This window comes from Rhineura floridana, chromosome 12 (genome assembly GCF_030035675.1).
Source record: "Rhineura floridana isolate rRhiFlo1 chromosome 12, rRhiFlo1.hap2, whole genome shotgun sequence".
In the NCBI taxonomy this organism is placed as follows: domain Eukaryota; kingdom Metazoa; phylum Chordata; class Lepidosauria; order Squamata; family Rhineuridae; genus Rhineura; species Rhineura floridana.
Genome location: NC_084491.1, coordinates 26,671,591 through 26,695,724, shown reverse-complemented (window position 1 = coordinate 26,695,724; position 24,134 = coordinate 26,671,591). Strand labels below are relative to the sequence as shown.

Below are 24,134 nucleotides of genomic sequence, written 5' to 3'. Positions count from 1 at the left end.
GTTGCCTGAGCAAGAAGCGGGTGGGGCTAGAACTCTTTCAAGGCGGAAGCGGGGCCTTGGGCGCGTGATTTCAAAGTGACGGTTAGGAGGAGAAGGGGAAGAGAGCGTGGGATTTCGCGGTTTCTGCTTCCTGTTTGGGGGAAGGTTTTGTTTGGTTTCTCTCTGGGCTATGGTGTGAGGCAGCGTGTAGACGAGGCCTGAGGGGGTTGCTATGGCAGCTCCGCCGCCGCCACCAGTTGCAGCGGGCGTCAGTAAGGGCAGGTATTGAATCCGAGGGTTGTTACGGCAACGGTGGAGGCAGAGTCGGGATGCTATGGACAAAGCCTGGTTCTCTGGGACGGAGGGGAGCAAAGCTTTGCCAACGCGTGCGAGTCCCCGAGGAAGGTGCTGGTAACAAATTTCCTTGGAGTCGGGAAGGCAGAAACTGACAGGCTCCCCTCCTGTGGGTCACTTGGGAAGTAGATTACCATGGCTGTGGGTCACGGTGGCCTGATGTAAAAGAGAGAGGGTTCTTACACTTCTAATAGCTGTGCAGAAGAGGGCATTTCAGCGGGTGCAGCTTGCCATGCAAGGTAAGCTGGTTCCCTCTTCTACGCAGCTATTAAAAGTGCCAGGAGCCTCGTCCTCTTTCTGCATTGGGCTACCCTGCTCTGGAGAGAGTTGGCAGCCGTTAAAACTGTTCTCCTTTTAACCATTCCTTTAAAGAAATGGAGCAGGGGGTGCTGTGAGCTGCTCTGAGGAGCCTTCTTGTTGAAAGGCAAGGATGGGAACTCTGTGGCCCTCCAGATGTTGATGGACTCCTAACTTCTCCCATCAGACCCAGCCATCACGCCCATTGATAGAGATGGTGGAAAATGTAGTCTGGCAGCATCTGGAGGGCCACAGGTCCCCTATCCTTGGCATAGATGTTTCAAAACAAACCAACAACAGTTTGATCTGCCTCAATTAGCAAGGGATTGTTATCATTGTTTATACCACTTTTAAACTTTTAATGAATTTTATAGTGGTTTGCAAAACAAATGACAACTGGTGCCAACAGTTAACAGGGCAATCTTATACGTGATTACTCAGAAGTAAGTTGTGTCAACTTCACTGTGACTTAGGCTGCAATCCAATGCACGTCTACTCAGGGCTGTGGAGTCAGTCGGAAGCAATTTTGGGTGGAGTCGGTAGAAATGTACTGACTCTGACTTCAAAATAAAATTAATATTTTAATATTAATTTATTAATACATTAATATACTTTTGCCATTTATGAAGGAGTCAGAGTCAGACAGTAGAAAAATTAACATACATTTGCCATTTATGAAGAAGTCGGAGTCGGACGGTAGAAAAATAGAGAAGTCGGAGTCAAAGGTTTGACATACCAACTCCACAGCCCTGTGTCTACTCAGAAGTAAGCTCCCTTGGCTTCAATGGGACTTATTCCCAGGTTAGTATATATTGGATTGCAGCCTTAGACAAATTTAGCGTGTATAAGATTGCAGCTGAAGATTTTTTTTAAAAAAAGCAAATTTGTAATATAAAAAATGTGAAAGGTATCCTGATAAATGCCAATATAAGGATCATGTTTAGTTCTTTTTATGAAATGCTTCTGGTGCTGCTTAAACCTCTGCTAAAGGAGGTAGGAGTAAACCAAGTTGTCTTTCTCTCCCATTTTTGTCTTTTTGACCTAGCTACTGGGCAACCTTAATGGGGACTCTTAATTCTAATACTGTAACACTAAAAACCTTAAAAAACATTTCATGGAAGGAGAAATCCCCATCTTTGCTGTGTTTTAATATTTTAGAGAGCTAAGAAACCTGTTAAAAACAGGATTATATGAGGTGGTATTTATTTATTTATTTATTTATTTTATTGCATTTCTAGACTGCCCTATAGCAGAAAGCTCTCAGGGCGGTGTACAACAAATAAAATCACAATTAAAATATGAGCAAGTGTGAAAAATATAACATGATAAAAATCCGAAATAGAATTGCCATGAGTTTATAAATTAAAATCCATATTAGGTTTAAAATTAAATTTAAAATGTTTAAAAAGCCTGGGCGAAAAGGTAGGTTTTTACCTGGCGCCGAAAAGATAACAAAGGCGGCGCCAGGCGTATCTCGTCTGGGAGGGCATTCCATAGTTCGGGGGCCACCACCGAGAAGGCCCTAGATCTAGTTGTTGATCTCCGGGCCTCTTTATGAGTTGGGACCCGGAGAAGGGCCTTCGACGTCGAGCGTAGTGAATGGGTAGGTACATAGCGAGAGAGGCGTTCCACCAGGTATTGCGGTCCGATGCCGTTTAGGGCTTTATAGGTAAGAACCAACACTTTGAATCTGGCCCGGAAACATATCGGTAGCCAGTGCAGCTGCGCCAGGACAGGTGTTATATGGTCAAATTTCTTTGTCCCAGTGAGAACTCTGGCCGCAGCATTTTGCACTAGCTGAAGTTTCCGAACCGTCTTCACAGGTAGCCCCACGTAGAGTGCATTACAGTAATCCAATCTAGAGGTTACCATAGCATGGATAACTGAGGCGAGATTCTCCCTGTCCAGATAGGGTCGTAGTTGGGCTACCAGCCGAAGCTGGTAGAATGCATTCCGTGCCACCGAGGCTACCTGAGCCTCAAGTGACAGGAGCGGATCTAATAAGACCCCCAAACTACGTACCTGCTCGTTTAGGGGGAGTGTAACCCCATCTAGGGCAGGTCGAACATCAACCATCTGGGCAGAGGGCCCTCCCACCAACAGCATCTCAGTCTTGTTAGGATTGAGTTTCAGTTTATTAGCTCTCATCCAGCCCATTATCGCGGCCAGGCAGCGGTCTAGTACATCAACAGCCTCACCTGACGAAGATGAGAAGGAGTAGTAGAGCTGCGTATCATCAGCATATTGCTGGAAACACACTCCAAAACTCCTGATGACCTCACCCAGCGGCTTCATATAGATATTGAAAAGCATGGGGGACAGAACTGAACCCTGTGGGACTCCATATTGGAGTACCCAGGGACTCGAGTAATGTTCCCCCAGCATCACCTTCTAGAGACGATTCCCGAGATAGGAGCAGAGCCACCGCCAAACAGTGCCTCCCACTCCTAAATCCGTAAGTTGCTCCAGAAGGATACCATGGTCGATGGTATCAAACGCCGCTGAGAGATCAAGGAGAACCAACAGAGTTACACTCCCTCTGTCTTTCTCCCGACAGAGGTCATCATACAGGGCGACCAAGGCCGTTTCTGTACCAAACCCCGGCCGAAAGCCCGATTGAAATGGATCCAGATAATCAGTTTCATCCAAGAGAGCCTGGAGTTGGCGAGCGACCACACGCTCTAGGACCTTGCCCAGGAATGGAACATTTGCTACCGGCCTATAGTTGTCCAAATTATCAGGGTCCAAGGAGGGTTTTTTTAGGAGCGGTCTCACCACCGCCTGTTTCAGGCAGGATGGGACCACTCCCTCTCGTAAAGAGGCATTAATCACCTCCTTGGCCCAGCCGGCTGTTCCATTCCTGCTAGCTTTTATTAGCCATGAGGGGCAAGGATCCAGAGCAGAAGTGGTCGCCCGCACCTGTCCAAGCACCTTGTCTACATCCTTAAGCTGTACCAACTGAAACTCATCCAGTAAAACAGGACAAGACTGTGCTCTGGACACCTCATTAGGATCAACTGCTACAATAATGGAGTCAAGGTCCCGGCGGATGTTCATGATCTTATCACGAAAGTGTCGCGCAAACTCATTACAGCGGGCAATTGATGGTGTTATTGCGTCCTGGGGACCAGAGTGTAAAAGTCCCCGGACAACTTTATAAAGTTCCGCTGGGCGGTTAAGAGATGACTGAATAGAGACAGCAAAGTATTGCTTCTTTGCTGCTCTCACTGCCTTCACATAGAGTTTGGTAGAGACCCTCACAAGTGCATGATTACAGCCATCGGGAGTTCGCCTCCATTTGCACTCAAGCCGTCTCCTTTCTTGCTTCATCACTCTTAGCTCCGGGGTAAACCAGGGAGCCAATTGAGCTCTGCAACGGAGAGGGCGCACCGGGGCGATCGTGTCAACTGCCCGGGCCATTTCTGTATTCCACAGCGTGGCCAGGGTTTCAACAGGACCGTCAATTCTATCAGCCGGAAAATTCCCTAGAGCCATCAGGATTCATTAGTCTCCGGGGACGGACCATCTTAATTGGTCCTCCACCCTTGCAGAGGGGAGAAGACAATGTGAGTCTAAACCTTAATAGGCGGTGATCTGACCATGACAAAGGAATAGATGTAAAATTCCTCACTCTCAGATCACCATCCCCTAATCCAGAGGCAAAAATCAAGTCCAGAGTGTGCCCCGACACATGCGTAGGGCCAGTAGCAAATTGAGACAGCCCCATGGCTGTCATGGAGGTCATGAAGTCCTGAGCTGCTCCAGATAAAGCGGCCTCAGCATGAATGTTGAGATCCCCCAATACCAAAAGTTTGGGGGAACGCAACAATAGATCCAAGACCACCTCTGTCAGCTCAGTTAGGGAGGCTGTTGGGCAGCAGGGTGGACGGTACACCAACAGTATTCCCAGTCTGTCTCGCTGACCCAACGTTATGTGTAGACACTCTAGACCATTAGCCACCTGGATAGGGTGCCTAACAAGAGGGATGGAACTTCTATAGACCACAGCGATTCCCCCTCCCCGACCCTCGGATCTACCCAGATGCTGAACCGAATACTCAGGTGGGCACAACTGGGAGAGATTAATACCTCCCAGATCGCTCACCCAGGTCTCGGTAATACATGCCAGATCGGCCGCCTCATCCACAATTAGGTCATGGATGAGGGAGGTTTTATTATTTACTGATCTGGCATTGAAAAGCAGCAACTGGAGATCCGAGGGTTGGCTGATAGAACTACCAGCAATCCTGTGGGTGTGGGGAGGACCGGAACACGTCACAGCCACCAGTTGTCTGGGGCGAGTTCCCCTTAACTGGCATGTCCTACTCACAGCGCCATACCTCCCATTACCCGTCACTACACTAATAGGGGCCCCCTTTGGTCCACCCTCCCACAACACTGTCCTCTCGCCCAGGCACATAATAAAAATAAAATAAATAATAAAACTCATGGCATATACACACAATCACACACTCACTCATACAACCCACTCATACATTCAGACAGCACAGCAGCATCCGAGGGGCTTCAGCAACCGGCAGTCCGTAGTAGCTGATGTAATAGGGGCCCAAAAGCGATGGACAGCAGGCAATGGGTCTCCCAAGCCCCCTCAGCCAGCTGGCTTATATATCCCCTCCAAAGAAGGGACAGATGGAACAGTATCAGGCACAGCTGGCTGAGTACCTGAGGCCTGGTCCTGCAAGGTGCCCACGTGCAGAGCAGGAGCCCAAGAAGGAGAGAGCAGAGATGTTGACCAAGCAGCAGCAGCAGCAAAGCAGGCAGATGGCTCTCCCTCCCTGGGCGGTGATGGTCCTCTTCCCTTGCAGGCACTGGATCTCCCAAGCCCCCTCAGCCAGCCGGCTTATATATCCCCTCCAGAGAAGGGACAGGTGGAACAGTATCAGGCACAGCTGGCTGAGTACCTGAGGCCTGGTCCTGCAAGGTGCCCACGTGCAGAGCAGGAGCCCAAGAAGGAGAGAGCAGAGATGTTGACCAAGCAGCAGCAGCAGCAAAGCAGGCAGATGGCTCTCCCTCCCTGGGCGGTGATGGTCCTCTTCCCTTGCAGGCACTAGATCTCCCAAGCCCCCTCAGCCAGCTGGCTTATATATCCCCTCCAAAGAAGGGACAGATGGAACAGTATCAGGCACAGCTGGCTGAGTACCTGAGGCCTGGTCCTGCAAGGTGCCCACGTGCAGAGCAGGAGCCCAAGAAGGAGAGAGCAGAGATGTTGACCAAGCAGCAGCAGCAAAGCAGGCAGATGGCTCTCCCTCCCTGGGCGGTGATGGTCCTCTTCCCTTGCAGGCACTGGATCTCCCAAGCCCCCTCAGCCAGCCGGCTTATATATCCCCTCCAGAGAAGGGACAGGTGGAACAGTATCAGGCACAGCTGGCTGAGTACCTGAGGCCTGGTCCTGCAAGGTGCCCACGTGCAGAGCAGGAGCCCAAGAAGGAGAGAGCAGAGATGTTGACCAAGCAGCAGCAGCAGCAAAGCAGGCAGATGGCTCTCCTTCCCTGGGAGGTGATGGTCCTCTTCCCTTGCAGGCACTGCTTCAAACTGATATCTTTATGCAGCTCTTCCCTGAATTGCTCTGCTTCTTCCCCAGAGACCACTTGATACAGTTTGTCTTCTTCAGCAGGCCTGCTAGTGGTTGCTATTCAGTGCTAGTCCTACTCAGAATAAATCCATTGGAGTCAATGGACATGACTAAGTAAGGTTCATTACTTGTAATAGCTCTGAGTAGAATTAAGTTGCATACAACCCCAGGAAGGCAATAAGTTCATATAGGAAAGTTTAAGCATATGTGTGCATGACCCGAGGGTATTAAAATAATAGTTTGGATGTGTCAAGTTTGCAAAACTACCTGGTCTTTTAGGAAGAGTTGTCAACTTCTTGTACATGCTCCTGTAGCAATCCCTTTAAAGCAGTTTGATCTGCAGTAATAACTGGGTGAACTTGTTTCCACATCATGGAAACCTGATTTTTACAGATCAAAGCTCTGTTAGTGAGACACAGTAAGCTGGGTTGGCTTTTTTCTTACCAGTTGGTGACCCTAGTTCACGGATGGGGAACGCATGACCCTCGAGAGGATGTTGGCCTATAACTCCCATCATTCCTCACCATTGGCATGGTGACTGGTCTGATGGGACCTGGAGGTCCAACAACATCCAGAGGCCCATAGGTTCTTCATCCCTGCCCTGGTCGAACAGCATCCCTTAAGGTTGATTTGGTAGTGATCTGTTAGCACAGCTAGGATACCTACTCATATGCAGATGTCTTCTTGAACCTGATCTTGTGTTTCATTAGAGACTTCTTCCAGAAATCCCAGTTTTGAAGCTGCACTGTTGCTGGGATGTTACCATCCATGAAGCAACATCATCCTTGGAGATCTACTGGGGAAAAAGTGCAGCCTCAATCAACAGCAGTGAATTGGAGCGTATTAGCAGAGAGGACCCAGCGTGTGGCACCTGTTGGGGCTTGGGTGGAAAGTGCCCAAGATGATGCAGAACAAGTAGAGAGCCCAGCTTTTGTAAGTACTAAGAAGGGAAACTGTCAGCTGCTACAAAATTTTCAAACTCAGTTTATTTGCGATATGATGTTTGCTGCTGAGTTAGATCACTTATCCATCTAGCCTTTTGGTGTCTTCTCCAACTGGCAGTTGCTCTCTGAAGCCTCATGCTGATGCTGCAGAGTTGAACACGGGACTACAAATTGAATCTGGATTGTACTGGCTATGAGAGAATGTTAGCAAAGCTGCTTATTTGTAATTTGAGCTGTTCAGCAACTACTGTGTTTGTTTTTTTAAATCTTCCTTTCTATGATTGTATAATTTGTGTTATCCTATGTGGTTGACAGCTGGTATAGCACAGTAGGGAGGAGAGTCTGGCTGGGAGTACAGAGTCCGTGAGTTCAAATCCCCACTCGTGTCTCCTGGGTGTCAAGGGCCAGCTAAAGATCACCCCCACAGGGAGTGGCTCAGGGGTTACGTGCCCTGCCACCTGTGCAGCCGTGGGCAAGCTGCATAGTCCCAAGGAGCCCAATTGCCCCCCAGCTGGCAGTTGCGGACAAGGAAGGGGCTGGCTTGTGCAGCTGTGGCAAGGTGCGCAGTCCCTAGCCAGGTGGGGAGGACTAGCCTCAGAGAGAGGCAATGGTAAACCCCCTTTGAGTACTGCTTACCATGACATCTCTATTCATAGGGTTGCCATAAGTTGGGATCGACTTGAAGGCAGTCCATTTCCATATATATATGCAGTTATTCAGTATTTCCTGTCTAAATAGTTCTCTGTTTTAAACCTAAGGGGGGCTTACTTGAGCTGGATGAACTGAGACTAGAACACTGTTGCTAACCAGTGGCCTGCTTTGCACATCATGCTAAGGCAAAAATCACTGCTGTTTTATTTCTTTGCTTGTCCTGCTGCTGCTGTGCTATCCAGAGTTTGCATTAACATGCAAACTGGGCCAGCATATTAAAAGTTACAAAGCAAGAACACATTTTTGCTTAAAAACATATTGGGATCACACCAAGTTCTTCGTAATCCAGCATTCTTAGCAAGAATCCCAGCAACTAGATGCATCACCAGAAATTGGCCAGTGGTTCACTGATGAACTGCAGTTTACCATCTGCCCAACCCTGGTTTAAAATGATGTCAAATTTGTTTTTAGGCTAAAGCAGCTCAAATAGAAAAAGAATACAAAGAACAAAAAAAGGAAAAAGAGAGGCTTTTGAAACGTTTTCAAGAAGAGGTGAAACACAGGGTTAACCAACATATTAAGCTGAGGAGAAAACACCAGCTCCAGAAGTCCTATGAAGCAGTAAGTCAATGTCTCCTAATATCTAGTTCTGCTTTTGTTGTCTACACATGTAGGATATTTCCCTGAAAGTAGCATTGCTTTAAATGTGCAATGAAAAAGAGTATTAGTCTGGTTTTAGGGTTAGTGATGAAAATTTGTATCGTGACGTATCAAGGTGTTTTCTTGCATGATTCTGGAACCCAGGGTCCCTTTACAGCGGGTGGGGGGTGCCACCTTCTTTTCTTTCAAGGGCCACATGACCTCAGTGTAATTATTGGGGACCACATGCCCATGGTGGGTGAAGACAACTGCTGATGAGAGAAGCCAGAGCGAAACCATGTTCTGGACTAAGTTATCTGGAATAAAGACCACCCTGCCTCAATTTTCATCATAGTACCTCAGATTAGAATTCCCAGTCCTGTGCAGATGTACTCAGAAGAGTCACTGGATTTGATGGAATTACTCGTAAATAGCATACAGAGGATTTTATCAAAACAGATTGATACAGCTACTGCTCTGGAAAGCAAGTGGAAAGCAAGTGGAAGTCATTTATTTCTGGCTTCCAGACAGTGCAGGATAGGGGGATCTCTCTGTTTTTTAATGAAACCATACAACCAGGACAATAGTAAAAAAAATGTTTTTATTTTTATAAAACTGTCCTTTCAAATTGTTCTGAAACAGCATAGAAAGAGTCAAGAAACATTTCAAGACTGAGAAAAATAAGGAGTGAACAAACAGGAAGGGTGGAATTCTGATGGCATGAAAGAAGCAGACAGCTCCAGGAGGTGTCAGAGACCACATAAAAAGAAGTTAAGGGCCACAGGTTGCCCACCTGTACCCTATGCAGAGGAGAACATTTCTTGCTATGTAGTGTAACACGGAAAGACTGATGTTGTCTGGCATGTCCTCTGAGGAGCCTATGAAAATCTCATTTTTGGGTCTGGCACTTCATTTTTATTTTCTAACATTTATATCTTGTCTTGTGTCATGGAATCCAAGGTGGTGTGCATGTGATTCCCAAGTTGTTGCCCATCCACATATTTATGCCATATGCAGAGCTTCACGATTGCGGTGGCCTCATGTGCCTTCAGACCACACCCTGGAACCAGGGCATTTCAAGGGATATCTGCTCCTGTCTTTCTTGAGAAAGTTTTTGAGGCAACTTAAGTACTTTTTTCAAACTTCTATGCAAAGCCTTCCTTGAAGATTTCTGGTTGCTTCTGTTACAGCCAAATAAACATATCTCAAGTATATTACTTCTCTTTTCCCACCTTAATTGATCACCCGATAGGAAAATAACAACTTGATATTGGTTTTAGAATTGCTGGCATCTGTTGTAAATAAAAAGATAAACAAGTATTACCTGTGAAGTCAGTTATATCAGCCTATAGCCCCTTTGATCACTATTCTTCATAAAAACAGTAGACAGGGATGCGCTTACCCCCTTCTTATTGCTCTCTTGTTGTCTTTTACTTTTTTCTTCTTTTGCAGGCTCTTAAAGAAAGCTCTGTTGTGATAGGATTTTCAGATTCTGCATTGCAGTTGACCCCCAAGAAAAGCACATGTCTGTACAGATATAACACAGATTCTGCCATCTGCAGTTCTGGTAGTAAAATCATCTCAGTGCAGCAGCCTAATTACACAGTGGACTGGGGAGAAAAAGTGCAAGATGTTCAGTTTTCAGAGCAAGCAAAGACTGTGAGTGTTTTTCTTTCTGTAGGAATCTCTCTCTCTGTCTTTCTCCTGAGTTTGGTGGGCATTTTATCCTTCAGTCTCCGTAACATAGGATGCCAAGCAGAGCAATCCAACTCAGGGGAAGCCAGTGTAAGTTGTGCTGGCGCGAGAGAAGCCGGTGTAAAGTTCTGCCGCATCCAATTGCTGTTCAAGAACCCCTGTGTTGGCTAAACGCTGGCTCAGACAGGAGCCGCATGCAGGGACCAGAAAGTAAAAGCCTGTTCTCCCAGTTACCCCTGTTGGGGAGTAAGCCTTATCCATTGACTTCTATTGTATTTGTTTTCTTAGATTGACCCTTTTCCCAGCATAACTTTTGCCTGAATTGGGACCTGCAGGAGTGCTCCAAACATGAGTTGGATGTGGCCTAAGTCCCCTCACCTCAGCCCCTCCCCTGACACGCCTCCAGAATACCCCTTTTTCAGAATTACACTGGCTTCACTTACACCAGTCTCAGCTGAGCTGAACTGAGGGACTTAACACTGGCGTAGCCGGCTGAACCAGGACCCAGCAGGCTCAGCTGGAGATCTGCTTCATCCAGCTCCCCTCAGCCCAGTGTAAATGCAAGTTGGATTGTGCCCGTAGTTCCTTATCCTAAGCATCTGAAAAATAGTTGGCATTTTTTTTTACTTATGCAGAACTGATAGGTTGCATCCAACTACCTTCTACTCAGATTAGACCCAATTAAAGTAATGGACCTAAGTTTGCCATGTTTATTCATTTCAGTGGGTCTGCTTGATGAGTGTGACTGGCATTGGATACAACCTCTATCTGCACTGGAGACTATATGTTCTAGCTTTTATGCAGAATGTGATGTATGTGCAGAAGTAGGGTAGGCAATCTACACATGCTACAAACACAAGAAGTACAGAGTTTGGGGTTGCAGGACCATGGCAGAAAACGTTCAAAATAAAATGAAAGTTCTGGTGGAGATAATCATAAGCATTGATTCACATGCACACATACCATGCTGTTTTTTGCCCCATGTGTGTCTGTATTGAGTTATACAGTCATACAGCACATGTACATGAGTCAGTATGTACTGCTTAGCACTGAAAATGCACCACTGGAATAAAACCTTGTTAGTGCTTTCCGGAACATGTTGTTGGGCCTCAGCAGTTCATTGTAAGGCAAAATTGCATTCAGGAATAAAGCATGGCTTCCTTGACTGTGGACTTTAACACTGTGCAACGTCTTACCTAGTGAGACCTGCTGGAGTCTACTCCAGAATCATTTTAACACACACACCAGCACCACGACCTATTATTTGGCAGACCTTCCAAGATGGACAGTGAACTCAAATTTGAAAGTACATATTTTATACCTAGCACATCTAAAAGATTTTTTTACGTTATTACCACAAATTATAAAAAATCAAAATTTGCCATTTTACATGCCATAGACAACTGGTTTGTGGGAGGCTGGGAGATGCTCAGATTTTGCTAGCACTCCAAGCCTTTCTTGGAGTAAGATACAGAAGCTCTCCAGCTTGGCTTGCTGCTCCTAGACTGTCCTTTCATCAAAGCAGGGATAACAAACTCGATTGGCACACCCACCCAGCCTTTATTGTGGGATGGTCCCTCAGAATCAGCCTCTGTCCATGGTCCAGATCATGACATAGTTCTCATACTATGTAACTGTCCCAAAGTGCAAAGTATACAGATTTGAGTGGAAATGCTATATTCAGAATGTTGTGATTGGTAATTCATGAGATATGTTGCAGCAGCAGCAACTCTTTTTCCACCACTGCCAGACTGAGTTTCTGTTTGCCTTGATTTTCCCCTTCTCCCTCTCTGCAGGGCTAATACACCCTTCCCCCTCCCCTTAGTGGTGGCTTCTTGAGTAGAACTAAGGCTATGTGCTCACTTTCTAAATCACATATAATTCACTAGATGGTCTCTTAACAGGCACTTTTCCCTAGTAAGCAGAGAGCTAGCTCTGTTGTGCCACTTAAAGTATGCTATATCCGTATGTGAATTTGGCCAGGTTATCTTGGCACATGGAGTAAACAAATAGAGCTGGGGTAGAATGCAAATGGTAACTTGTATGTCGGGTGTGTGTGTGCCCAAAAGAACATTAATTCAGGCATTGCTGTTCTTGGCTGTCCCCGAAACAAAATACTAAATCTTCATTAGGCTGTTGGAAGAGGGAAAAACACTTCCAAAAATCAATACTTTCTGTTAATAGGCCATCTGTTTTTCAAGAAGGTAAATGTAGAACAGCAAGCAAGCCCCGGCCTGTTTATAAAGCTTCATTCTGTCAGTAGCATTTTACGGGAGTTTTTTGTTTTTGTAGGTAAGAAAAACGGTGCAGCAGGTCCGTCGCAGACTGGCTTCCCAGAAAGCTATGGCAAAAGGTGATAGTCCTCCAGAACTTCCAGGAGGTGTTTGGGAGAGCCGTCCAAACATAGAGGTGAAACCAGAGAAAATGCTCACTATTTTGTTACATTTTGCAAGATCTTCTTTGCTAGATCTTCTTTATTTAATCTAACCAGAGTTTCTGGTTATGGCTGAATTTTGGATAGTTTAAACTATGGTTTGTTGAAAGAAGCCTGGATCAAACCATGGTTTATGTCCTATCTTGTGAAGAAACCATAGTTTTTAAGTTAATTAAAAACAAGTTTAATTAACAATAAACAAGATTAGGATGAAACAAGTGGAAAAGGATACTTCAGATCTTATCTAACTATACATTAAGATCCTGGGTACAGTATGTCTAAAGCCTTATATAGTTGTCCTAAGGTTAGACAACTTTCTCTTTTAAAAATGTAACTGTTCATAATCACTTTCTCCAAGTAACAGCAGCCCTCATCACAAAGAATACAGCTTTTAATTCCAACCAAGAGATGTATTTAAAGTTTGGCATTGGATGACTTTAGGTAGGCAAGTTCATGGAGTTCACTGTAATGGTGCCAAATGTGTATTGTAGCTTTATCTCCTCCTATTAAATAACGGCTTGAAATGATGAGAGCATGATTTTATGATAGCTTATCTAGCTGTTTACAACGTAAAGCCATCAGGTGAAAGTTGAAGTTGTTATGTGGAGATCTTTCCCAATTAAAAGTGGTGTTTTGTCATTTTTGAAAATGTATAAGGCTGTAATTAGATGTGGCAATGGCATGACCCAACCTGAACAGTACGAAATCCTTATAAAGCAGAAGGGAATCTGTGTGTGATTTAAGTCACAGCATGGGCAAATAAGGGCTAACTGAATCCTCCTTCCAACCACATTTTTTTCACCAAACAGGTTTTTTTAAATGCAGATTTCTCCCTGTAGCATGCTGGTATAGCACAGTGGGGAGGAAAGCCTGACTGAGAGTCCAAAGTCTGTGAGTTCAAATCCCCGCTCATGTCTCCTGGGTGTCAAGGGCCAGCTAAAGATCACCCCCACAGGGAGTGGCTCAGGGGTTATGTGCCCTGCCACCTGTGCAGCCGTGGGCAAGCTGCATAGTCCCAAGGAGCCCAGTTGCTCCCCAGGTGGCAGTTGCGGACAAGGAAGGGCTGGCGTGTGCAGCTGTGGCAAGCTGAGCAGGCCCTAGCCAGGTGGGGAGGACTAGCCTCAGAGGGAGGCAGTGGTAAACCCTCTCTGAATACTGCTTACCATGAAAACCCTATTCATAGGGTAGCAGTAGGGATCGACTTGAAGGCAGTCCATTTCCATTTTTCCATTGTCTCCCTGTAGCATTACTTCCAGTGCAGAGCCCAGCTGGGAGAAAACTGTTTTTTGTTGAAGGGATTTTTGGAGGTAGGCATAGCCAGGGGAAATGTTTAGCTCCCCACTCTCCCCTTCATTGCAGTTTGGGGATTCCCTGACCCTGGCACATGGATCTGCCAATACGCTGGTCCAGTTCACATGTCACATTAAACAAAATAAGCCAGTTTGCCTTGTCAAGTCGTCCAAATTGGAGTTTGTGGTTTATTTCCTCAGACTCTGGCTTGCTTCATCTGTGGCACACCAGGAGCAGGGGGGAATGCTGCAGAAACCTTCTGAGTAAGTGCTTGCTCACTCACTAAACTATGGCTTAATGTGACATGAACCAAGCCATTATGTCCCAAGACTGGGGCACGTTTCCCAAACAGGAAACCATCTCCTTCGGTTTATTTGGTGTATTTTGAATATTACATATACTGCTTTTCAATTAAAAAATCTCAAAGTGCAAGAGACTTCCAGACATGTTTCAGTGAAGCTGTTCAGTCTCAGCAAGGGTGGGCGTACATTGTGGGCAGATTTTTGAAATGATGTCTTCATTTTTCTTCAGAAGCCAGCATCTCCCAAGACAACCCCGGGAAATGCAGAAGAGGGTGACAGTGGGGAGTTACTACTCGTGGGATATCACGACCTTCCAGCTGAACTGCGAGAGCAAGTACAGCGGAGCAAAGGCACAGACTGTACAACAGAGTTTGACAAAGTAAGTTTTCTCCAGTACCAAACTTGTATTTGACATTACAAATACAAAAAAGGTAATGTGTGTTCTCAGCTGCTGCTTTGGAGGAATATTGGCATTGCTGTTTTCCTCTTTCCCTGTGTGAGAGGTTGTGATGTTTCAGGAGTAGAAGACAATTGAACTCTTTGCATGGCTTCCATACCTCTATCTCTGAACTTTCATTATTGGCTGGTAGCTCAAGGTTTAATCAAAGGATGAAAACATGCTTGCTTTACTATAGTTTGTTAAACTAATTTAAGCCACCCTTTATGAGATAGCCTAACAATAAAGACCCCAGAGACTTGGCTTGGATATATATGCAATGGTTTTTTAAACAACTACAGCCTACTAAAATATTTATTTTTAAATATATTTTTATTTATGCTTATATCAAATTCTTATGGATCTTTCATAAAAAGGACCAATACGATCTATACCTGCTTAAGTATTGGTTGCTTCCAGACTATTTGCCCAAATAAACCTAGAATATTGCACCAACAAACGTACGTTTCACCAAACACAGGATACGATTCCACCAAAGTTAAGCAGTTTCAAGTCCTGATTTTCAGTGGGAAAGTTAACAAGTGCATCAGTGGAACAGAAAATGACTTCACTGTGGCTGGATCGTGCCCACTGTATCCACACGAAATAATGGTGTGTTTTATATCATTACGTAACTTAGAAATAAATGCTCTTTAGGGAAAACTAAAAAAGAAGGGTTATATGTGAAAACATCAATGGAAGCCTTTTATAATGGTTTATGTCACAAGGTTCTGAGGCTTGCTACTTGCTCTGTCTTTCCCCCTTGCAGGTTAATAGTGAGATATTGAAAAGTACCTGTCCAGCACTTGGCACTGAAACTCAAGCTACCCAGGTACTTTGGTATGGAACAGAGAAAGAAGAATCAAAGAAGCAGGTATACGGTCTTGGATTAATTCACCTTGCAAATGAATTTCCATGAGGAAATAACAGAGCTGTGGTGATTGCAGGTGTGATTCTGTCTCTCCGCTTGCTTTTTAGAAGATACAGAAAATTTTGATACAATGGTGTTTGCATGCACACGTTGCATCAGCATAAGAGTACAATGGCCACAAGTTATAGGTGGGCAGAGGAATCCAGACCCCCGATCTGCTGAGCTAGAGAGAGTTTGGATGAGGTGGAGGTATCCCTCTGCCTTGCTCCTCTAGCAAGAGTGTTCTGTCGATGGCAGGAGTGTCCCAATGCAACCGCCCGACTGGCAGGCAGAAACTCATTGTCTGTAGCAGCCAGCAGAAACAACTAAAATGGGGTGTTTGGAGAGAAGTGAAGGGGTCAGCACAAGATCTGCTGGATTCAGAGATGGCCCTGTTACTATCTCATGATGGCAGCAACCCCAGTCTGCGCCTCTTTGCTGTGCTAACCTGGGAGCTGGCATAGTAAAGAGGATCTTTTTCCTTTCTTCCCTCCCACGCACCCCTCCAACCCTTCTTTTAAAACCCAAGAACTTGAGGACAAATCGGACACATGGGAGTCAAAGCAATGTACAAGGTTGTGATTTAAATACCGGCCAGCAGAGGGAAATCTGGCTCAGTATTGAGCTCAAAAGTTTCTTGTAATTGAACTGCTTCAATAAATTGTAGTGCCATAACTAATTGCAGTGTGCAGCTTCTTTATTGAGCTCTATTGAAGTGATTAAATAATAATGGCAATTATATAAATATGGTGATAGAACAGAGAAAATGACAAGTGCCAACAAGTTCTTATTAAACAAAATAACAATATATATATCTTGTACAGGAGGATCCTTGGCAGCCACTTCTCTAGTTGGCATTTGACTCTTTTAAGATCCTGAGGCATTTACAAAGCGCATTCCTAAATTCTAGATTATTTAAGCCAGAATAAGTATCCCTACTTTCTGGGCTCCATTCATTTTAAATTGTTGGCAAGATGCTTAACATTTTCTTGACCCTGCAAAAAAAATTAAGAAAGCTAACGTAGTTCCTGCCATCAGATTTATAATCTAGTCAACATGACACAAAAGGACAAGGCAAAAGAGGAAATGTGAAAATAAGCACACTTGTCAGAACTCATTCTTCTCTGATGAAAAGGTTCCACGAGTAGATGGAGTGGCCACTGTGGGAGAGAGGTCTGGGTGAAGGGGAAACAAATGGCAATTAGTCCACGCTGAGTCAATGGAGCGGGGCCATGCTGCCATACCTCTCCTTTTGTTGCAGCCCGGTGGAAGGGTTGAATAGAATGGTGGAATAGTTCTCTGTGTAGCATATGTACTATGATACTGTGCAGTGTCCCCTATTGCTCTGAAACACCTCTTGTTTTTTTTCTGTAGCGTCAAAGCCAGTACCTGAGATACAGGCGTCTCTTCATGGATATTGAAAGAGAACAAGTAAAGGAACAGCAAAGACAGAAGGTGTGGCAGAAGAAAATGGAGAAGTACGTGTTCAATACATGACCATCCTTTTGCTCTGCATCTGTTAGGGCCATATCTGATTTTATTTTTGTAAGCCACCCTGAGTGTCCTATTATAGGGTAGAAGGGCGGGATAGAAATATTTTAAATAAATATCTAAGAGCGTGGGAACCATGAAGTCACTGAAAGCCGTAAATAATGCATTTTTGCTGTTAAGAGAAAGAGGTGAAACTGATCAAAGATATAATTCTTATTTTTGCAATCTATAGGAAACTCTAAACAATAACAAGTCCATTAAGTCTGCCTTCATTGTCTATATAGTGTAGAGATACACCCCAGAGACAGCTGTCTTTTTGATAACACGTGAGGAATCTTGTCCTGTCATGATTCATGCTTAGCAGGATTTCCATCAACTTACTAGCTGCATATACTACTTATATATGGGAATGAGCTATCTTTTTATAGGTATTTAGTATAAAGTTAACCTGCCCTTGCTCCCACGGGTTTTTTGGATGAAAACTTTATTATGATGTAGTAAAGTCTATGCAAATACTGAATTTGAAGGAAACTGCTGAAGGGGGAGGTGTCAAATGGATATCACTCTCCCTCAGCAACATGCCTTTGTAAAGTAAATATTTTTACTTTTTTATTTCTTGTACCTTTCCTCTCCATTTGAATAGATTTTATTTAGAAAGTTAGTAGCAGTTATGACAAAGTTGTATTCTACATTTCATAGGAGGTACCTTGCTTGATTAAAAAAAGGTCCATTTAGGTCAGCGTCCTGTTTTCAAAGTGGCCATCCACTTGTGTCTTTGAAGCCCGCAAGCAATGCAATAGGCCTCTCCCACTTGTCCCCAGAATTGCTTCTAAATATGGAGGTTCCATTTAGCTGTCATGGCTAATACATGCTGTAATAGACCTATTCTAATTCCCCTTTAAAACCGTTTATAAAACTAATTTCTTTTTCAGTAATCTTTTGATTTGTCCACTCTTTAGATTTTTTTTTCTGTTTTGGCATAGCTTTCTTGATGTTTTGTTATTTCTGATTTTTATCTTGATGTGCTTATACTATTTTCTGTTTGTTTTTAAATAGCTTGTTAGCCATTTCTAGATACTCCCATTTGAAGGAGAAATGCAATGTGTGAACCCTATTTATAAATTAAGTACCGTATATTCCGGCGTATAAGACGACTTTTTAACCCAGGAAAATCTTCTCAAAAGTTGGGGGTCGTCTTATACGCCCAGTCGTCTTATACGCCGGAATATACAGTATTTCTCCTGCTCGCAGCCTGGCCCGGCATCCCCTCCCCTGAGGGGAATCCCCATTGCTCCTCCGTCCCCGCCATCTCTGCCTCCTCCACCGCGGCGAAGGCGGCGCCCTGCACGGCCTCCTCTGCCTCCTCCTCCGTCGCAAAATGGCGGCCGGGGTGGGGAGCAGCAGCAGCCTCCCCGCGTCCTTCTCCTCCATGGCGGCCTCGCCTGCACCGCCTCCCGCTGCTGCTGCTGCTCCTCCGCCCGCAGTTGCTCAGGCGAACGACGGGGCGGCGGTGGCTGCTCCTCCTTGGGCGGCCAACGGCGGGCCGCTTTCGCTGCTCTCGCCACCGCAGGCCGCGCCGGCACCTCCGCTGACGCACAACCACCGGGCGGTAGCGGGAGGCGGCGGAGGCGGGAACCCGCTGCCGACAGCTGCCCCTGCGGCCTCCTCCTCGGCGCCCTCTGGCGCCGCAGGAGCCGGCCTACAACTGGCAGGCGACGAAGCCGACGGTGCAGGAGCGCTTCGCCTTCCTCTTCAACAACGAGGTGCTCAGCGACGTCCACTTCTTGGTGGGCAAAGGCCACGCCGGGGCGCAGCGCATCCCCGCCCACAGGTCGGTGGGGGCTATGGGGCGAGGGGGCGCTGTCCACGCAGGGAAGAAAGGGGAGAGGGACGCTGGCTTTTTAAACGGGGATCAGGGTCAAAAGTTGGGGGTCGTCTTATACGCCCAGTCTTATACGCCGGAATATACGGTACATAACATGTTTCGAAAGTGACTTGTGCAGATTTATTACTTATACAATACTCTTAGGATTCGAAAACATTATCTCAGTTATCCTTATACCAGTCCTGTAAGGTTAGACCATTATTATCCCCTTATTACAGATTACAGGGGCTGCATATGTGTGTATCTTTCCTAAAGTCATCTAGTGAGTTAATGGCTAAGGTTTGAATCAAGCAATTTGTGGCTTTAAAGGTTACTCTTTAACTGCTGCCTTACATTATCCATAGGCCATGTTTTTGCTCAAGAGTACAGCTGGTAAAGAATGAATGTAGATGAGTGAGGTGAGATGATAGTAACAGGTAATGTGCCATGTAGTTAAAAGTAAAATGTTAAGGGATATGGAGAGTTGAGCTTTCAGGGTGTTGCCATGTTTATCAAACCCAAACCATGCTGAAACGGAAGGGATATTAATCTATTTTTAACCAGTGTTTACCATCTTCACATTGAGAGTGCATCTGTGTTATTCTACTTCTTATTTATTTATTATATTTATTTATTAATTTGTTAGATTTTTATACCGCCCGACTAGCATAACTCTCTGGGCGGTGTACAGCAAAAATACAAATACATACAATAAAACCCATCATAATAAAACAAGAACACATATGAAAAAAAATGAAAATCTAAAATCAGTTATAACAAGTTTAAAACTAAATTAAGATTAAAATTAGATTAAAATGCCTTAGAAAAGAGGAAGGTTTTAACTTGGCGCTGAAAAGATAGCAAAGTCGGCGCCAAGCGCACCTCATCGGGGAGACTATTCCACAGTTCAGGGGCCACCACCGAGAAGGCCCTAGTTCTTGTTATCACCCTCCGAGCCTCTCTCTGAATCGGAACTCGGAGGAAGGCCTTCGATGTGGAGCGTAGTGTACGAGCGGGTTCGTATCGGGAGAGGCGTTCCAGCAGGTATTGTGGTCCCGCACTGTGTAAAGCTTTATAAGTCAAAACCAACACTTTGAATCTGGCCCGGAAGCATATTGGCAGCCAGTGCAAGCGAGCCAGAACAGGTGTTATGTGTTCGGACCGCTTGGTCTTCGTTATCAGTCTTGCCGCTGCATTTAAACCTGTGCTCTAGCTTGTGACCTTCTGAAAGACTGAATAAAATTCCATTCCTGCCCACAGAATTAAGAAAGGAAAGGAGCTTTGGCGCCATGCAGAGGAGCAGAAGATACAGGAGAGGCAGAAGATACAGGAGAGATGCTATGCCGAGGAACCAAGGATACAAGAGAGGTACCTTGCAGGGGAACTGAAGATACAGGAGAGGGCCTCTCAAGGAGATGCTAACGCCAAGGGGAAAGCTTGTGAGAAATTTGAAAAACTTAGACTGGAGGACATGAAGGAGAAGAAAAAAGTAATGGAAAGACAACAGAGAAATAAAGAATATTCAAGGTGAGAGGAAATATCCAAGGCAGGCTTTCTCTGGGTTGTAGTCTACTCAGAGTAAACCCACTGAAATCAATGAACATAAGTTAGTCATGTCTATTAACTTCAATTTGTTTACTCTAAGTTGGACTAGCATTGAATACCATCCTTTATCTTCCTAAAATCTCATATGTAGGAACTAAGACTGCAATCTAGTTCATCTTGTTGCCCACAGTGACAAACCAGGGTGTGATGACAAGAGCCCTCCCCTCTCTTTGTCCCAAGCAGCTATATTTGGGGAGAGACTGTACTGGCAGGATTTGCCACCAGCAAAGGCAGCTGAAGTCCAGAAGACCCCAGGTATTCCTGAGCTAGGATGCAACACCCACCAACCTTCCTGTGACTGTCGGAGCAGTCACAGCAGCTCCTGGCTAGCAAAGCTATTGCAGCTGCTCCAGCCAATTGCAGCAACATTATTGGTGGTTACAGGGCTACTTAGCCATGTGAGTCAACACAGTAGCATTGTGTTTGAGCAATAACAGACATACAAAATGAGGTCCTGAAATGAACCCAGATGCGGATTCCCTATATCCATTTGGGCAACTAATGATTGGCCAGTCAATTGTATTTTTTCCCTTGGGAAGTTAAACTGGCCTCATCCCTGATTACTTTTAGGCAAAGAGTGGAAACCATGTTGTTCTGGTTTTTAATTTAAGTTTGGAGGCTTTAGCTCTGCTTTTCTTGGTCTTTAATGCTCTGTATTGATCCTGTTTCTCTTTTTTTTTGTAAACCACCTTGGAGGGCCCTTATCAGGGCCAAATGTTGGCATTCAACTATTTTTAATAAAAACAAAACAAAGGGTTTTGTATGTGGTTTGTTTCAGATACGTGGAAGCATTACGAGCTCAGATGCGAGAGAAGATCAAAATGTACAACATCAATTTGCCTCCATTGTGCTTCTGTGGATCAGATTTCTGGGACTCTCATCCTGATAGCTGCGCCAACAACTGTGTGTTCTATAAAAACCACAAAGGTATAAGGCCTTCTGACAATCTTTATTACTCATGGCTGTTGCTCCTTTCTTACTGACTGCTGTTTACCATTCCTCATGTCGCATTGGATACTGGCATGCTTTGAAACAGCTAATGCCTATCATAACATGTTGCAGCTCCTTGAAAAACTGATAAATGCCAGTGGATTTTTAATCATAGATATTAACTGTATGATTCATTCTGAAGGGCTCTGCTTAGCCGTACCAAGACCACGAGGATATTGATTACTCTTTCCAACAGGCAGAGTACTCTGAACCAGATTTTATTTCTATAGGTACCCTAATTAATTCTTAAGACCACTGGTGTGCCACAAGTTCGTGATTTGACTTATTGCATGTAATCCAGTACCCAGCCTTTATCTTCTGGGAATCTTTACTTTAAGCGTTAAAGTTCCTAGCCCTCCAAAGTTGTAGAGATAAACAAAAACAATTGCAGGGGGAGGATGCAGTATGTCTAAAAAAAAGTTGAAACTACAGAGGGAACAAGGAACAGTTTCTAGTGACAAGGGTAAAAGATGTTTTCATTTCGTCCACTCTTTTCTCTCTCTGTAGTTTCCAGATATGAGACTCTGTAGTTTCCAGGTATGAGATTTTAGCCCTGCTTAAGTTACAAAGCCTCCTAGTTCAATGAGTAGGGGAGCTTTGAGCCACAGCTCTTACTATGTGGTTGGATAAATCTTGGATCCACAAATACGCATTATAAATTAAGATTGTTCTACCAAGGTTGCTAAATAGCATTTCCATTCAGTGCTTGCGTGTGCCTTTTAGCCTGTCCTGAAATTTTAAAGAGAGATGATGAAGTAGTGGGGTATTGTATCTCCGACTCCCCACCTCTTAACCTTCATTATTTGTCTTTCCTAAGCTGTTGTCTGCTAAGCTGCTGCAGCTCTGCATGTTCATGCTAAAGACTTGCCTGCTGCTCAGTTACACTGCAGATTGCTCAGTTTCCATGGAATCTGTGGATTTCAGAGGGAGACATTTTTTGGTCAAAGGCAAGGGTTGCATTCATTGTTTAATTCCTGACCTAGCGAGTAACCCCAAACACAGAGCAACGGTTCTTCCAGGGGACTGATTCTGTGTAAGGTAACACAGTAGTACTGTATCCATGTGAAGCGCATAAGAGCTGCCCTGCGTGATTGGCACAAAGTTCCCTTTAGTACAGCATCCTGTTTCTCACAGTGGCTAACAGATACGTCTGGGGTAACTACAAGCAAAACATTGAAGGTCACAGCCCTTCCACACTATTGCCCAGTAGCGACTGGTATTCAGTGACATTTATTATATTCTTTTTTTATAGATCTATCCTCCATGAAATTAACTATTCATTTCTTAAAGCCCTCTAAGCCAGTAGTCACATTATGTTTCAATGAACTCCATAAATTATGGATTGTATGATGAAATACTTTTGTATGTATTGAATCTGTGCCCTATAGTATGGGAGAGGGTGACAAAGTTATCTGTCTTCACACGGCATAGAATTTTTAGAAGTCTCACCCTTCTTCCTCACCTTCCTGCTCTATTCTTTTTTTTCCCTAAACGAATACAAAACCTAATGTTCTGTTTGTTTTTTCCAGCATATACCGAGGCTCTGCAATCTGTCATCTCATCTTGTAATGTTTTTGATGGGGGCTCAAACACAAGACTTGCTGTTCATACATTTGCAACTATACATGCACGTTCTAAGAATTCTTGAAAATAGATTCCAGAAATGGAGCTTCCCTTTCTCCCACCGACAGTTCAGTCAAGGTGTCTGCAAGTAGGTGATTGGCATGCACATCTAACCACCTCATGGATCGTGCCCCAATTCCTATTAAAAAATAAATTGGAAAGGAGTCCTGACCCAAGGCACTTCCTTTCCTTTTTCATGCTAATATTCTGTGCTGGTCTCAACCCAGAAGATATTGCTGTGTCAAAAATTAAATCCTCATACGTGGAACCTATCATTTGTGGAAAGAGGACTTGGATCGATTTGAGCCCAGTCAAACCTGCACCTGCATACCTCTGCATGTTACCTTAGCCAAGTTTAATTTGTTGCACTCCATGGTTCAGGCTTTGCTTTTGATGCCATGAGTGAGGTTGTAAGGTACAGCTGTGTTAGTTATCCGTCCACTTTACAAAGCTTGCCTCTTCTTACTTTGCTATTTTTTTCTTTAAGGAAAACTCTAAAGTCGTTCTGTATCTGGCCTAGTCTTAAAACCCAAGCCTACATTTCTCTTCCAGGCTACCTCTATCACTCCAGGAGGACAGAGTTAGTGCTGATAATGATAATGCTCAGTAATATCAAGATCTGATGAAGAAACACTTTATTTAAATGTGAATTAAATAAAAGTATGCGATTCAACATGTTCCTGAAGGTGTTTGTTATACAAGATTTAGTTCTATTTGAGTCTGTTCTGGGAGTCCATTCATAGCTGAGAACCTGCAAGATGTCAGGCAAGAATTTTGAAATAGTAGAACTTCCTATTCTTTTTTAATCACTTGCATCCGTATATGGGGCAAGAATACTTCTGCAAACCTTCTGTTTTTTAATCTATTCTAAGGAAATAAACTTTAAAGCTGAGCCTTTAGATGTTGATGTTGTTGTTGGCAAAGGTGGGTTCTTTTGATTCATAACCTTTCCAAGAACCATGCTTTTGCAGGCGCCATACAAAAGGATAGTTCTCTGGTCTTGACCCATTGCAATAAAAATATTTCAAATTTTATCT

The 24,134-nt window shown here is 44.5% G+C and overlaps 1 protein-coding gene across 6 annotated transcripts; it reads left to right on the top strand.

The window, feature by feature from the left end:
* On the top strand, window positions 1-24,134 carry CCDC15 (coiled-coil domain containing 15). Of its 6 annotated transcripts, none has more exons than XM_061593160.1 (11): window positions 1-20; window positions 6,934-7,156; window positions 8,290-8,439; window positions 9,910-10,116; window positions 12,445-12,561; window positions 14,408-14,557; window positions 15,384-15,488; window positions 16,899-17,002; window positions 20,140-20,406; window positions 21,263-21,411; window positions 23,004-24,134. In XM_061593160.1, exons 2-11 carry the CDS (start codon window positions 6,980-6,982, stop codon window positions 23,120-23,122), a joined length of 1,545 nt encoding a protein of 514 aa, XP_061449144.1. In that variant the 5' UTR covers window positions 1-20; window positions 6,934-6,979; the 3' UTR covers window positions 23,123-24,134. The 6 variants fall into 6 exon arrangements, with proteins under 6 accessions (XP_061449144.1, XP_061449145.1, XP_061449143.1 ...); XM_061593161.1 differs by lacking the exon at window positions 1-20 and adding an exon at window positions 43-384 and having other exon boundaries at window positions 20,140-20,247; XM_061593159.1 differs by lacking the exon at window positions 1-20 and adding an exon at window positions 44-261.

Bases quoted from the DNA above. Each gene is read 5' to 3' on its own strand.
- CCDC15 (XM_061593160.1), top strand. From the start codon at position 6,980: ATGTTACCATCCATGAAGCAACATCATCCTTGGAGATCTACTGGGGAA. The intron at 7,157-8,289 runs GTAAGTACTAAG...ATTTGTTTTTAG, and splicing joins AAGTAGAGAGCCCAGCTTTT to GCTAAAGCAGCTCAAATAGA. The intron at 20,407-21,262 runs GTGAGAGGAAAT...GGTTTGTTTCAG, and splicing joins AGAAATAAAGAATATTCAAG to ATACGTGGAAGCATTACGAG.